The sequence below is a fragment of the Anopheles aquasalis genome, chromosome 2 (genome assembly GCF_943734665.1).
Source record: "Anopheles aquasalis chromosome 2, idAnoAquaMG_Q_19, whole genome shotgun sequence".
Taxonomy (NCBI): Eukaryota; Metazoa; Arthropoda; class Insecta; order Diptera; family Culicidae; genus Anopheles; species Anopheles aquasalis.
The window spans coordinates 44,367,858-44,384,084 of NC_064877.1; the positions used below are offsets into that span (position 1 = coordinate 44,367,858).

Consider the following 16,227-nt stretch of genomic DNA (forward strand, 5'->3'; position numbering starts at 1 on the left):
GCGTGTCCTTGACATCATGGGCCATCGAGAGAGAGCTATGACGTCAGCTCTGCCCCCCCCTCCCGGTGGTTCTATTTTTAGTTCCGCTTGACCTACCGAAGCTCCGAAGATGCCTCACCACTCTTCGTTATCATAATTTAACTCTCCTCTCACGATAACTGTCACCTCGCGCGTCTCGTCGATACCAGTCTGGTACTCAGTTTTTAGGATATGTAGCACGTCGATCGCTACAGGGTGTACCATAAAAAAATGAGAATGTTTTCATTGCTATGTTTTGGACTTTTTCCTAACACCAGTATGGCATTATGAGGTATTGGTGTATTCTTGAGACTCATATCTATCAAATAATGTATGCAAAATAGTCGTGCAAAAGATGTCTGTTCGGAAAAATGTACTCAAAGGCGACAGTGTGAAATGGCTTCGCGCCCAAGAAAAATCTCATAGAAATAACAGCGCTTCTCAGATGTAATCCTGGGATTGTTTACATGATTAAACGTTCAATTCATAAACGGCCAAGTCTTAGGAAACACGATAGTGGTCGGCAACGATCTGAGCGCACTGAAAAAGTGGTAAGATCGGTCAGAGCAAAAGTTAGCGAAATGCAGTGCAATCCATATGAAAGCTTGCATAAGAGACGAATATCTCAAGATCCTGCCTGCATCGGTTGGCCAAATATGACCTAAAAGCAATCTTTAGAGCTAGGGTGAAGTGTAATTTAATAGTTGAAAGGATAAAACATCTTTAGAAAGGATAAAACATAGTTCGAAAATGGCACCAGTTTTCATGAAATCCAATACTAAAATGAATATTGATGTTTATATCACTTTTTTGAAGGAACACGTTTTAGCATGGATTAAAGCAAACTTCAAAACACCAGAAAATGTTGAGTTTCAGCAAGATGGAGGCCCCTGCCATACGTCTAAACGGACACAAATATGGTTGAAGGAAAACATGAATTTTTGGTCGAAAGATTTATGCCCTCTAAGCGGTCCTGGATTAAATCGGTTGGGCTATTCAATATGGGCATTTGTTCGGCCTAAGACCTATGAATCGTTACACCATACACGGTTGGTTCGCTGAAATCGTTTATCATCAAAGCCTGGTCTTCTAAGTTGGACACCTATGTTACCGAGGATGTTCTCGAATTCGTAACCGCTTGGAGAAATTAATTGAGAAAACAGGCCGACAAACCCACTCATTTGTTTGTTTTTGATAAACAATGAAATATAGAGCCAATTTAGATATTTTAAAGCACTAGAAAACCTACGAAAATGGCTTTAAACATCGATAAAAGATTTTCTCACTTTTTTATGGTACATCCTGTACGTCACATGGCATGGCCTGTAAGTGCCGTCCGAACAACGGTATCGATTGTACGGAACGTATGAACGCATGAATGATCATCGTGTGACCTTGGACGTGGAGTCAGGATCAACCGTTGCGTGTCCGTCACGTTCCTAGCGGTCCATCCAACAAAACGACAATAGCACCGACAATTAACCGGTAATCATTCGACCCCCTGCCCGTCCCCCGGACGCTGCTGCACTTGATCATCGTGCTCTGTTTGAAGGATTTTCTGCCCCCCAAACCACGAGGTCAACTGTTGCGCTCTCACCCGATCAGCCAGTGCACGGTGGCATTGTGGCCACAGGCCGCAGAAAGGTGAACAGGTTTGTTCCAGTAGATTTTTTTTTTATTTATGAACTGTCCGTCTTGCTGGTTGCTTCTCGATTTTTTAGCATTCCAAGCGGCCGGTGGCCAGTGTGTAGTGGCGGTATGCAAAGTATGGTCGTGCTGTGGTCGTGCTGCTTCTGTTGCTACGTGCCGGAGTTCACGTTGCTTATCAGTAAGACAGCTCGGCGATTCTGGTGGTCAGCATCAACATCATTTCGTCAGGTTCGTCGCTTAACGTCCTTTCCGTTCGCTGGCGTGGCGCCATTCTTGATGTCTGGGTGTGTCTGTGTTGCAGATGATTTCATCATCGATCGAGCGTCTGGTGCAGTGTGGTGCGCTCGAGGTGCAGCAACACTCGCGGTGCATGCGTACTACGAGCGCTAAATCGCTAAAGCGCCGTTGTGAGCACGAACCCGTTTTTCCTTTTCTTCTCAATCTTTAACCCCAACCGAAGCCAGTTGTCCTTGGGAGGGTTGTTAATAAAGGGATTGTCACTGAATTTATCGTGGTGCTCGCTTGCTGGCGCTCTCTGCTTCTCTCTCTCTCTCTCTCTCTCTCTCTCTCTGTACGCTGCGCTCAGTAAAGATCGCCTTGGAGTGGCAGCTCCCAGCAGAAATCAGTGTTTAACCTTTGCGTGTGATTGTTTTGAAGCTTTTGTGCGATAGCCGCATGGACAGACAGTTACAACAGATGCTTGAAGCCACCCAAAACCGAGATTTTTGCAATTCATTGTCACTGCACTGATGCGTCAGGATGTACCACACTGTTATGTCATTTCCGTACGGTGGCCGATGCCATTCAGATCACTGTTGAGGCCGATGCCGAATGACAAATTGTTCGCCCGCCGAGCGGATCGTTGTTGTGACTTGCGTGCCGAGGCCTCGAGCTCTGAGGAACCGGCGCCCTTCGATCAGCTTTTCACCGACAGGTCGAACCATATCCGGACGCAATGGTTGATTACTTTTCGGTGGCATTCGGACATGCGTTCCGGAGACGAATGACAGTATAGGAACGCCACCGGATGAAAAGAGCGAGTTTCATTCTACTGTGAGGACGGTTGTGCAATGCACTTTCTTCTCCAACTCCAATCAATCAGCTTTGATGTCGGTATCTTGGGGGTGCCAAAAAGGAAATATTATATCACTTGACATCACAGCGTTTCGACCTGGAAATGGACAGCATACAGCTTCGCGTCCTTGTCAATTGTCCGAAGAGAACGACGGACACAATCACTCTTCGATTAAAATAGTGTTTCCACAACGGTCAACACTGGCCGGTCGTCTGCTTGGTGGCCCAGTTTCATCAGATGGCCGCGTGCGCGCGCCACTGCAAATTGGCCACTGCAACTGACCGGTGAGTTCGCCGTATCGCCGAAAAATGCCGCCACCGTTTCGGCGCTTATCAAACCTTAGAAGTCACTGGCACGTGACGCCCGTGGGCCCGTTAAGTTGATGACCAATGGTGTCGCGGTGTCCACAGTTCCGTGAGATCTGGCGTGAGACTCGTGATTGCGTCACTGTCGGGGCTGCCACGACGTTCCGCGGTGGCATGATGCTCCCGCTTAGTATTCAATCTTTCAAGCCCTCCATTTATCGTTAGCCCTCTACTCAAGGTGGGTGTGGTGATGTGTGGAGCGGTCAGCCCATAAGTGAAGCCCCGAATATGCGAATGAACACAATTTCCAATTAACCATCGCCTTTGCCTTTGACCATAAGCCGAATCGTTTTGCTTTAAAAAAACAAACTTTAAAGTCACCGTTTCGAGGTGACGATGGCTCCCTTGGACCAGATGGAAATCACGCTCGGACTCGCTCAACAATCGCTGCACAATGTGACACAATTACTTAATCGCCTCGAATCCGATGAGTACAAATGATCACCGTTTACGCGATTCGTTGATTGCTGCCGCGGTTCTCGTGTGGTTCACTCCTACGTGCGGTTGAGGGCCATATCTGCTCTCTGTGGTGGCCAATTGTGGATGGCTGCAATTTTCTGGCCACCTGCCAGAGGTGCATTGTTGCAAAAACCTTCCACCACGGCCCGCAGCGGCCGCATCGACCGTGAAATGATGACAACGATCATCAACTGCAGCACCAACTCGCTGGTGCTTCTGCTGCTGCTGCTTCTGCTGCCGCCGCTGATGTGCTCCTGATAAAACAGAGCTGCAGTCAAAGATGACCATCACGGAGTGCACGGACTGTCCTTCGAGTTAATTACTGTGCTTGGTGCACTGTGTCTTCTCTGTTAAATCCATCGGTTGCGAGCGCACTGCTCAGGATACGCGCGGATCGTTCGTCACTCGACGGAGCTCGGGCACCCCCCCGGGGCGGGTATGGAGTTTTGCACGATTCGTAGCTGGTGCTATCGGGCCGTCCGAGTGCGGGGTTGTGTACGCACGATCTTGCGTTCGCGCGCGCGCACACTCCTCGACTCGATCGCGATCGGACCGCGGACCGCGTCAGTCACTGATAGGGAGGCGTCGGGAGCAGAAGGACCTTTGGCGAAGGCAGCAAAGGACGTCACGAGATCGGTATCGCTTTTGAGCAATAGCAGCCACGGTGATCGTTAAGTTCTGAAACGTGTTCTTTTGGAGAAAATAACGGAAAAGTTCCTCGTGAAAGCAAAAGTTGTTCGCCAGCAGACGAGAAGAGACCGTTGGGATATGTTTGAGCATTTGTGTTGAGTGGCAGGAGTGAAGAGTGAAAGTGATATAATCTGTTTGCGCGATCAATTTGTTGGTTCTGGATGAGTGTATCCGTTACCATTGGAGCAGCAAACATGGTACGTGAGTTTGTTGGTGCTTTAAATAGTTTAAATAGTTTTGATTGACTTCCAAAGTGCCCAAAAATTTGAAAATGGAAAAAATATAATATAAAAATGGTGTAAAAAAAATTAAACCGTGACAATGGTGTGGCGTATACGGTGATCTGCCTTTGCTAATTACAACAAAGACTCGACGACCCGGAAAACCGTGGGATCCCTTTTGTTTCGGTTGTGATTCGTTTTTCGTTGGGAATTAGTTGCGTGTTTTAGGAGTGTTTTTGGACCATTGAAATCCGCTAAAAACCAGTTTCAATCTCGAATCAATCTCATCCTCTCTCAGGACAGATCACCGTTCTTATTTCCGCATTCGGTGTGAGTTATTGTGCGAAGTATGACAGACGATCGGTTACGCGATGCTGTACGTGTTTGATGCACTCACCTGCGACCATTTACGTCTCCGAATGGTTGTGTCGCCGGTCTAGACAGAACATTCTTAGTACCAACGGGGCTCCCTCCCAGGACAGAGCGCACATGCTGGGCCTCGGTGCTAAACATGCTAATCATGCCCCCGCCCCTCACTTCCCTTGGCCAGAACGAATGTGCATGCGCGAACTGTACCCGTGTGGTGGTTACGAAGCCCGCGAAACACCGAACGACGATCGAGCCGCGAAATCAATATTGTCCGGGCACGGGCTCAGCTGCGAGAAATAGAGTTTGCTCGGTTTGGGGCCACCATTCGTCGCCCCAAAAACAGGCGCAAAGACGGTACCGCTCTGGTGATTCGCGGTGTTGTTCCGGCAGGTTTTTTTTTTGGGGGAATGGAAAGAATGATTTTATGGTCGAGCTCATAAAGCTCGCATCGCGCCAGCGACTATTGGCCGTTGGTGTGACAATGGAGGGCTTGCTGGTGCTGTTGATGATGCTGCTGCTGCTGCCATGTGCTGTCCCAATATTGACGCTCAAAACGACCGTCTGTACGGGGTGTCTGGCGTCGAGATGGTACAATTGCTTTTACATTTCCATCTTAAACGACGCACACCCGGGTTCGGTGATTTAACGGACAGTTTTTGACACTTTTTGGCCTGTGGCCTTTGTGTTCCGCATTTTATGCAAATTTCTCCAACACCCATTCCACGCCGTGTACATTTCAGCGTCTGGTCAAGCGTTGTGTCACTGTCCGAAACAGGTGTCCACCGAGCGAGGTGCAACCTTGACCAACCGAGTTGCAGTTTCGATTGTGTTGTGTACGCCGACTGTGTGAGGCGAAATGGTTGAAGAAAACGAAGGAAATTTATGCTTTCATGCTTCGCTGTCAACCAATCGACGGATGGGCGACCGACAATCTGCGATCATTGTGTGCGAACGTCTTCGAATAAGTTCCGAAGAAAAGTCTCTTAGGGAGAGGCTGTCCACGGTCGGTTAATGTTATGCCAACGCAATCGTCCACATTCGGGGTCACAATTGCACACCATGACGTGCAGACTCTGGTCATTGCAAAAAAAAAAAAAACAAAGTGGAACCAACAACAACGCATGGCACCTAACTGTTACATAGCACCGCAGTGATCCTCGTGAAGATGGATTTTTGGTCAAGTGTGCGTTAATGTAAACAGTTCAAAGTGGCTCGAGATTCGGATCGCGATTGCTGCTCCAACGTGTGGCACGCAGCTCAATCCGTACCGAGTATAGGTATCTCTCTGTTTACGGTTCCATTACACATTCCATTTCCACAGAGGCATGCACAAGGTCCCTCTGCTTAGAACAGTCCAACAGACCAACCGTGGTCGCCATCTCGACCATCGCCCGCCTGGGTGAGGTTAGTTTGACAAACGAAACAGGCCGGAAGAAAGGCAAACATCCCGTCTGGGCCGGATAGTATGCGATATGCGTTCGCAACGTGCCTGAACGTGGTTAGAAGCGCGTGGTAAAGGAACTCCCCGTCGTGAAGGTCACTAGCCCGGTGGTCTTGCGAAAAGTAATGCTGGATGATCTTCCTTCGAGCGCAAAGTGCAACACAAATTGTCTAAATCAGCAAATGTTTATCGTGCGCGCAATTAGCTTTGACTCATGAAACTCTACCGTCATTAGCTCTGGTTAACTGGTCCGATCACCGATCACTGGCTCATTTCCATATAATAAGTCGGAATGATCACATTCGGAGTGCGCCATAATCGACGAATTACGGTTACGCAATTGAGACCCATTGAGACACATTTTGGGGGAGGGCAATTTATACGACAAGCGTCGCCGCGACTCAAACCAAATAGTGATTGTAGGTTATGTGCACTCCACAATGCACAGCCTCTCTCTCCATCTCCGTGGCTGGTCACCACCGGCATGCAGTTTGTAGCTCGAGCTCGATGCAAGTGACCAAAATTGGAACGTCTTAAACCTTGAGCTGGTTGCAGGATGAGAATCCTCGCCCCGGAGGAGGCCCCGGAGAAAGGCAACAAAAGGACCAGCCGGTCCAGCCGTCCAGTCCAGTCAACATTTCACTTTTCCCGCGACGCGACGCGTGCAATGCCGGTATTTGGTTGTTTCGCTTCCTGAACTGGCGTGAAACTGGGCTAAAGCGATGACGACGACGAGAGCTAGAATCTCGGTCGATCAGCGACGGAGCGATCGAAGCACGCATCTGGTTCGCCTTGAGCTCCTGGGAGCCGGTAGCCGGTTTCGGTCGGTTGTTTTGACGGTGGGCTGGGTGGGGGACTGGTTTGATCCCGTACCACGTGGTCCGCAGCCCACGATCCCAGAAATGATAACAAACCTGGGAGGTGGAATGCCACTTGGCGATGGACCTGATGCTACCGGAGGAGAAGGATGGATGCGATTCCAGCGACAGCGTGACGATGATCGACGGCTCATCATTATGGAGACGAATTGAGCCCAGGGTGGTGAGTGCGCGGACCGCCAGGGTCACCATCCATAATGGTCGACTGTCGACTACCGGACCCGTTTGAGGAGACGGACGCGCTCAGTGTGACAAGGGAAATTGATGATTCGTTCAGGTGCGAGATGACGGCGACGGCGGTTTTGAAGCCAGCCGGTCCCAGCGTGATGCAATGTCCGTGGTTGTTGGAAGAGGCCGCGTTCGTTCTGAATGAAAATGGCCCCCGGCCTAAGCTGTCTAGCTCGGCTCTGACCACTCTGCATCTGCTTAACGGCAATGTATGCAGCTCGTGTCGTCGAATTCCAATCAAAGGCCACGGTGTTGTGAACAAGAACAGTCTGCAACAGTAGCAGTAGCACTGCAAACAACTCAGCGTCAGCGTCAGCGAACATCACCTCGCTGAGCATCCGATATTCGACTTGGTGCCGATCATGGTGGTTTCATTCCAGCGTGACCCCTTTTTTTCAAGTGGCCAACCGGTAATGCCAGAACCTGATCGCAAGCCCGGCGAAGGTCAGCAGGGTCAGCATCGGTGGCAGTTTGTGTGGGTTGGGGGTCTGCATGCGAATTGCGAATTCGCCATCGGAAGTTGCAGTTAATAGAGAGAGAGAGAGCGTATGAGCAAATGGCGTCTAGGAAGTCGAGTGCAATCGATCGTTGCATGATCGATAGAACGCGCGCAATCATCCATTCGAAGGATCTTCCGCAACATCAACATCAAAACGTGGGTGCTAACATCGCAAGTCTGCTTTTGTTGGAATGTCGGAAGGCCATTGATAGGTGGCGGCTTAACCGAGCAAAGCGAGGCTCGAGTTACATCAGCGTCCATTTCGTAATGGCCATCCAACCGTACTCTCCGACGTCGACGCACGGTATTGGCCGAGTTTGGGCGCTTGGTAGCGAAACTCAAGGCCACGGTCGGCGGCGCAGATGGGTTATATGTCATTCCCGCGAGTTTTAGTCGCCGATCGCCCTCCGTGGTTTCCCTCCGTGACCCGTAATTTGCACCTTTGGTGTGCTGGTCGACCTTGGAATGGCGTGGGATTGGAATTCGCGATGCAGCACGTTGCCCCAATGTCCAGTGCAGGATAGGATGATGAGAGCAAGATGAAACAAAGATGCGCTGGCACGATTCCTCAACGGTTCTGGAGAAGAATTTAGATCAAATTGGCAACGTACACAACAACGTGAACTTTGCAACCGGCCATCATACTACCATGATCAAAAATAAACCGGAATTTGGTCATAAAAAGAAAAGTACTTGTTTTTTCTTCAAAATTCAAATTGTCCCCTTCAAAGTAGTCCCCGTCGGATGCAATGCACTTGTGCCAGCGTTTGATCCACTCCTCAAAACTTTTCTGGAGTCGATTTTTAGTATAATCATTAGTGCCACCGGCGAGTTTAGCTTTATTGCCTCCACACTCTCAAAACGAGTTCCTCGTAGTGGTTTTTTGAATAAATTTAATAGGAAAATGTCACATAATACGAAATCAGTTGAATTGGCCGGTCGTTGAATGGTATTGGTGTTGTTTTTGATGAGAAACTCACGAATAATCAACGCATTATGAGATGGCGCATTATCGTCATGGAGAATCCACGAGTTGTTACACGACAAAGCGGATTTTTTTGTCTGCGGATGAATCCAAATGATATGTTGGTGGTCTCAGCTATCTCCCTTATCGTCAATTTGCGCTTTTCGATCAACAATTTTCGGATTTCATCGACGTTTTCGTCAGTTTTGGATGTCAATGGCCTTCCAGGACGACAATCGTCCTCAACAGCCGCACGACCACTTTTAAAGCGTTCATACCACTGGTACACCTTTGTTTTCGATAGAGTATTGTTACCATAACACTTTTGTATCATTTTTAATGTGTCGGAACACTTAACTTAATTTTTAAAGTTGTTCATGTTTTGAATCAATTTTAAAAATCGCCATGACGTAAAAACTTAATGCAAACAAATCTCTGCTGTAAACGTAAATGAAGAGCTGGCAAGCTGAAACTTGGCATGTACATCACTAATAGAGCCGTCAACGTAATAAAAAATACAGAGTTCAAAATTGATAAGCCCGCGCGGAATAAATTCAAAATTCCGTTTTATTTTTAATCATGGTAGTATACCACCGCGCTCCTACAGAATGGTAATTCTCATACAATTTACATCGATTAACAGACGCGCCAGGGGGGTGGGGGGAAGCCTCTCTAGCGCTAGAGGGAATCCCGGAACCAGGAATGGGAAGAGAATTTTTGGTCCCAAACAAAACCGGCCCAAAACAGGTTTAACCGGTGTTGTCGTCGCCCGTGAGGGAAGAGAAGCAGTTTTGCGTCACTTGAGCCATTTGTTCTGACGTGAATGAATGGCATGGAAATGAGAATCGCGTGAATTTGATCGTGCGTTTCATTCGACCGATCGGTTGCGTCTTTCCGGCGCCTCGGCCTCACATTGCAACACAAATCTGATGCGGTTTGACGTAAGTAGCATCGATCTGCCGGTCTGTGATCGCGTGAGTGTGTTTTGGAAGAACTTCAGACATGTAACACAATTCGTAATCCATCGCCGAGCTGCCATCGTGAAAGGAATCGTCTGGCGGGTGGGAAGTGTATAATTAAGACCAAATTAGTTCTAATCCTGTGTCCCATGGTGGGCAGCGGCCGGTTCGCTAACATCCGATATCGCGAGTGTTTGGGCGGATTTGGTTTTATAATCGTCGCCACATAAACGACGCCCGACGGTGGTGGGCTAATGCTGTTTGTAATTGTAATCGTCCTGCCCTGCGTCACTGGTGGCCAGTGCCGGGCACCACGAGAGCAATTGATCACCTTCGTTAGCTCCATGGTAGCTGGCTGTAATTAGACGAAAGGGCCGTCGCCGCTGCATTAATTTATGCGCAACCGACGCAACCTTCTCCTGGTAGATGTGGCTAGGCTACAGCTACTACTCCTAAAGAAAGTAACTCGCGAGATAGATGACGAGATGTTTGTTAAGGTGAAAAGGAGAGCCCTTTCGCTGGTTCATTAGTGATCAGAGTGACGCAAAACGCGCCATTTCTGATTCTGGCTGCTGCTTGTTATCTAAACCCTGGTCAAAATGCTATGAGCTCACGAGTACGAGCGAAAAGGGCCAGAATGTTCGCGACCAGTGCACTCCGACGGGCAGTTTACCGGGTCACTGACGACTGGTCCATCGTCACGTCATGCTATGAGTCCACTCCCCCCAAAAGAAGCCGCAGCGCAACTGGCGCCCCTGTTTGACGGTCAAGGTCGACACAGCAACGTCCAACGTCTCGTCCAATGGCCAATAATGATTCATTTCCCCCTGGAGGGGCGGTGGTAAAGGCTGCAAAGCGCGTGTGTGGCTCGGTGTCCATCGCTTTGCTCAAGCAATTATCGGCCAGAGGCGAATTTCGGACGCTAACAGATCAATTAGATGCAGAGAGTAGAGTGCAGAGTGCCCGCTCTACTGGTCACTGGTCACTAATTTGGTGGTTCAATGTGTCAACAATGATTTGATAATTTGCTCAGCAGTTTAGCTTCGAGCGTAGACTGAAATAGATTACGATTTGGAGATTCTATCAACGTTTTGGCGGGGGTTAATTGCTACCATGAGTTCGTTTAAAGATGGAAACCGGATTTAATCGTCGAGTTTAACCACCTGGCATCGGAAGCATCCAAAGAAGGGAGGACATCGGAATCGGAAGGAGATCAAACTGAATTCCTTTACAACTGAACCAAGGCACTCTTGGATGCACGATCGCTGATACATTTTTTATTCGTTTCCAATTGAAAGTCGTACTCCATTAGTGCGCTCTCGTGGCACGATGTCTTTCGTGGAAGTTCAAGGTGGTCGGCCGTGCCGGTTTTCGGACCCTGTTTCGGATGCGCTTGCCAAATGCAGACAGACGGACCGTGGTGGCGGTACCAATTGATTGATCGAGCTGCGAGCTCGCAATAAACACAATGAACGCTCGAACTCCTGGCGGTCTCGCGATCCAATAGATCGTAACATGAGGCCGGTTATGTAACATTTTGCGGCATAAGTGCGTGTGGCGTGTGGGGCACTCGTCATTATTGCTATGGCCTGGCTGTCCATTCACTCACACGCGCCGCGCTCTACTTTTTTGTGGATTTATTTATTGTCTCACACCCGAAAACATGTGATTTATAAAATGAGCTGCGAGGTTATAAACGATTAGCGGACCACTGGCACAGGATGACCTTGGAGCAGACGGCGGATGTGAGATGACCTGAATGTGGTCGCTGAGACAACAGCTGGGGCACCGCGTGACGCTTTGCAGGAAGTGAAAGAAGGACGGTGTGGCTTGTGATCTCCCCGTTTGCGCACCGTGAGCTTCATATATTTTCCACCGAAGAAGCTTGTAGTCGTAGTGCTTTGCATATGTAATGAGGTGGATGATGCGCATCGCCGAGGGATGCAGCCTTGGCCTAAAGGGCCGGTTCGATGGATGATCGATAAACGACACAAACGCCACAAAGCATCTCCGGTTGTTTTGATGGTCAAGTGTAAGGCCAGGCAGCCCACTCCGTTCGAATGCATTATGTGGGCAATGCAACTCACCTTGATTCGTCCGTGGCCATCAATTCTTGATGGGGAAGCACATCTTTAAAAGCTGACTGCATAATCGGCTGCCGCCCTGACGTCATGCCACCTACCGGAATTCGGTTAAAGCTAAAGATAACCCTTTCGCTTCTTTACAGTCATCGTTGGTCCAAAGATCGCTGCTGGCGCTTATGTTGGCGCTGCTCCAGTGCCTGCTGGCTGTCCCCGTGATCGAAGTCAACGGGAGCACCGTCGTACAGTTGCTGTTCGATGAGACGAGCGCACTGTTTGGGAATGCCTCGGACCGTATTCCCGATACCGTGGTATACCGGAAGGAGTACGATTTCGTGGTGATTGGTGCTGGATCTGGTGGTTCGGTGATGGCTAATCGGCTGTCGGAGATGCGTGATTGGAGCGTACTGCTGCTGGAAGCTGGCAAGGAAGGCAACATGATCACCGAGGTGCCACTAACGGCCGGAATCACATCTATTACAGGTGATCGGATATCTCTCTGTTGTAATCCCCTACGATAAATTAAATAGAAATTAGATAGAACCTTAAAAGATAGTCGAGTGTAATCTGCGGTTACTATTTTTTTTTTAATGTTCGTTTATGTTTATGTTAGTCAATGTTAGTCATTGAACTCCTTCGAAACGGGTGAATCAATTCATTCCTTTTTTTAGGACGGGGCACCGCTTGTTAGTACACCCCCTTTATATCAACCCATTTGTTACGTTACTTGTAACTGGTTTGGCATTTAAGGGGGGCTTCGGTATTTATTTTATTTTGTGACACATATTTTTAGCATTTTTTTCCTGAATGCTGATCCTTTCAAGAACATTATGTAAAATCCACGTTTCATACAAGCCTCCATGCAGCTCGCTACTTTGAAGCGCGTTTCCCAAACCCAACGTTTTCAAAGTCGGTGCCCATCGTACCGTAAAAACTACTGGGCCGATTGGTTTGAAATTTTTAACACATAATATGTACACTCTTTGCCAGGTAGCCCCGTCGAGTTTTCATAAAAATTGTTGATACTTTGTTTTTTTTAATAATCATATAAAACTCGATTTTTGCAAAATCTCAAAAAAGCAACACTTTTTCAACTTCAAAAATCTGCAAATAATTGAAAAATAGTAAATTCAACAAAAACTCGACGGAGCTACCTGGGTAAACTTATTATCTATCAAAAAAACATTGATTTTTATTTTTTTGATGACCCATCACGCTGCTACGATGGGCACCGGAAAAAGTACCTTTACGCAGACACATCTTCATAAATTTGCTACCATGCATGATGTTGTTAACAAATCTTCTCCAAATTAGGACTAAATATTCTTCAAAAGTTTTAGTTTAATATTCCATTCATTTGAAAACATTAAGGAAATTGGTTCCATCACATATAATTGTCAAAAATATGCCTTTTTTGGCCAGAAATAACCGAAGCCCCCTCTTAAATTTGCGTCAGAAGGTCATGGTGCGGTTTTTTGCCATAGCGCTGACATTTGTAAGGTTCTGTCGCGTGCTGTTGGAAGCATGATGCCAGCAGCCAGGAACTGGTTTAGCACTCTTGCTTTCATCTGTGCAGTAAAATGTAACTTCAAATGGCAGTGAATGGTACTTGTGTCGCAGTTGGACTGTGTTTTGTGCATTTACTTATCCCGCACAAACTGATCGGTAGGTGTGTTTTTAATTAAAGGAAGTAACAATTTGCCTTTTTAGTTTGTTTCTACTGTTCCTTGCTGCGTTTATGTTCACAAATATGCCTTTGATCAATATATTTGTTGGATATTATTCATAAACATGACAAAATAGTCGAATCTGAACTCGTTTAGTAATATAAAACAATGTCAATGTAACTCGGTTGATGTTTACCAAAAGAAAGACATTCAAAGTTGTGTGTTCGTTTTTACTTCTTACCAGGCTATAACTGGGGCTACAAGGCCGATCCGAGCACCGGTGCCTGCCTCGGGTTGGAGGGTGGCGTGTGCAACTGGCCCAAAGGACGTGGATTGGGAGGTAACGGCCTGATTTTTTTTTTAATTTATTACCGAGGTTTTAAACCTGTAGGTTCTTTTGTCTCTCAGGTACCAGCCTGATAAATTATCTCATTTACACCCGCGGCCACCGGCGCGACTACGACGGTTGGGAACAGGCGGGCAATCCGGGCTGGGGCTACCGGGATGTGTTGCACTACTTCAAGAAGCTCGAACGCGTTCAGATCCCATCGCTCCGGAACTCTCCCTACCGCTCAACGAGCGGCCTGGTGGACATCGAAGAGTCCAGCTTTGAGACCCCGCTGCTGAAGCGCTTCCTCGAGGCTGGCAAAAGGCTCGGATACGAGGCGAACGACTCGAACGGCGAGATTCAGCTTGGGTTTGGCAAAGCGCAGGCTACGATGCGCCGGGGCCGCCGGTGCAGTGCGGCCAAAGCATACCTCTCACCAGCAGCCAAGCGCTCCAACCTGGACATCTCGATGTACTCGCGCGTCACCAAGATTCTGATCGATCCCATCACGAAACTCGCGTACGGTGTGGAGTTTGTGAAGCATCGGCGTCGCTACGTCATTCGTGCCCGAAAGGAAGTGATCCTGGCGGCCGGTGCCATCGCTTCCCCGCAGCTGCTGATGCTGTCGGGCGTCGGTCCAAAGAGCCATCTGCAGGAGCTGGGCATTCCGGTTATACAGGATCTTCCGGTCGGCCATAATCTGCAGGATCACGTCAATCTGCCGGGGTTGGTGTTTCCGGTCCAGCAACCGGTTACCGTTCGTGAGCGAGACATGCGTTCACCCAAGTACGCTCTCGAGTATTTTCTCCAGGGTCGTGGACCATTTACCGTCCCTGGTGGTGCCGAAGGAGTCGCCTTCGTTAAGACAAACATCAGCTACACACGTAAGGCAACGTTCTGTGCTTTTCCAACGCACCGACTGCGCACAGGATTAATGTTTCCTTTTGCCTTTTTTCTCGATTAAAGCCGCTGACTATCCGGATATTGAGCTGGTGATGGGCAGCGGAGCGTACAACAACGATGAATCTGGGACGCTCCGTGCGGCGATCGGGATCACCGAAGAGTTCCATCAGCGCACGTACGGGACGATCTTCGGGAAGCACGCCTTCTCCATCTCCCCGGTACTGATGCGCCCGAAGAGCCGTGGCCGGATCTATCTCAAGAGCACCAACCCATACCATTGGCCCCACATGGAAGGTAACTTCTACTCCAACCCCGACGACCTGGTGGTACTGCGTGAGGGCGTGAAGTTGACGCTGTCGCTGGTCGAGAACTCACCATCGTTCCAAGCACTCGGAGCGTACCTTCACCGGACACCGTTTCTCGGTTGCGAAGGTCCCCCGTTCCGTAGCGATGAGTACTGGGAGTGTGCGATACGCCAGATCGGCAGCAGTTTGCAGCATCAGGTGAGGTTACTGTACAGCGATGTTTAGCAGCAGATTTTGATACTGAACTCTCCACTTTTTCCGGGTTCCTTCCAGTGCGGTACCTGCAAGATGGGACCGGCCACCGATCCTGGAGCGGTTGTTAATGCCCAGCTACAGGTGTACGGTATCCGGGGGCTACGCGTGGTTGACGCATCGATCATGCCAACGATCCCAGCATCGCACACGAATGCAGTCGTCTTTATGATCGGTGAAAAGGCCGCCGATATGGTGAAGGAGTACTGGGTCAACGAGATACGTTAGGGGGGGAGGGGGACGCTCGCGTCGCTACATCCTTCCTCTCTTCTACCCTCTAGTCAATTGGCACAGGATGGCCACTGGGCACAGCGTGTGCCACTGCATCGGTAACACCAACCATTTCCAACAGTGTAACACCACCACGGGAACGGTGGAACTCGCGTAGGAATTTAGACAAAATAAAGAGACTGTTTTACTGTAAACAAAGGACGGACGGAGCGATTCGTGAGGAGAACAACGTCGTCTCCGCCGTCTCCGTCGTCGTCATTGGTTCGGTTTGTTTAAGAGTATCACCACGGTGATCGGATTTTCACGAAACGGGAGCGCGTTTGGCGTTGGAGGAACGGTGGACGACACGGCGCTTCTCTTTGTTTGTTTAAGACTCGTTTCGGTGTGCGGTTGTGGAGTGACAGAGAAAGAGCGGTTGACGGTGGCACGGGGGGGGACCTGTTACCTTCGGAGGGGGTGCACTCTCTGGCGCATGCGAACCGCATTGTAATGCCGCATGTAACCAGTGAGACAGGTGGTGAAGCCCGAAACACCAATACAAGGGGAAAAATTGGTTCCCTTTTCTATCGCTTTTTGTTGGCTTTGGACTGATTGTAGATCGGCATCGGCATCGGCCTTTGCCGTTTGCCGGCTCGATAACCTGC

The 16,227-nt window shown here is 48.9% G+C and overlaps 1 protein-coding gene across 1 annotated transcript; it reads left to right on the plus strand.

Annotated features, from left to right (window-relative positions):
• The first annotated feature begins 4,159 nt into the window (after positions 1-4,159).
• On the plus strand, positions 4,160-15,756 carry LOC126573493 (glucose dehydrogenase [FAD, quinone]-like). Its single transcript, XM_050233658.1, has 6 exons — positions 4,160-4,454; positions 12,044-12,380; positions 13,809-13,904; positions 13,973-14,776; positions 14,859-15,298; positions 15,374-15,756. The coding sequence occupies exons 1-6, from the start codon at positions 4,419-4,421 to the stop codon at positions 15,578-15,580; spliced, it is 1,920 nt and encodes a 639-aa protein (XP_050089615.1). The 5' UTR covers positions 4,160-4,418; the 3' UTR covers positions 15,581-15,756.
• Positions 15,757-16,227: the final 471 nt, after the last annotated feature.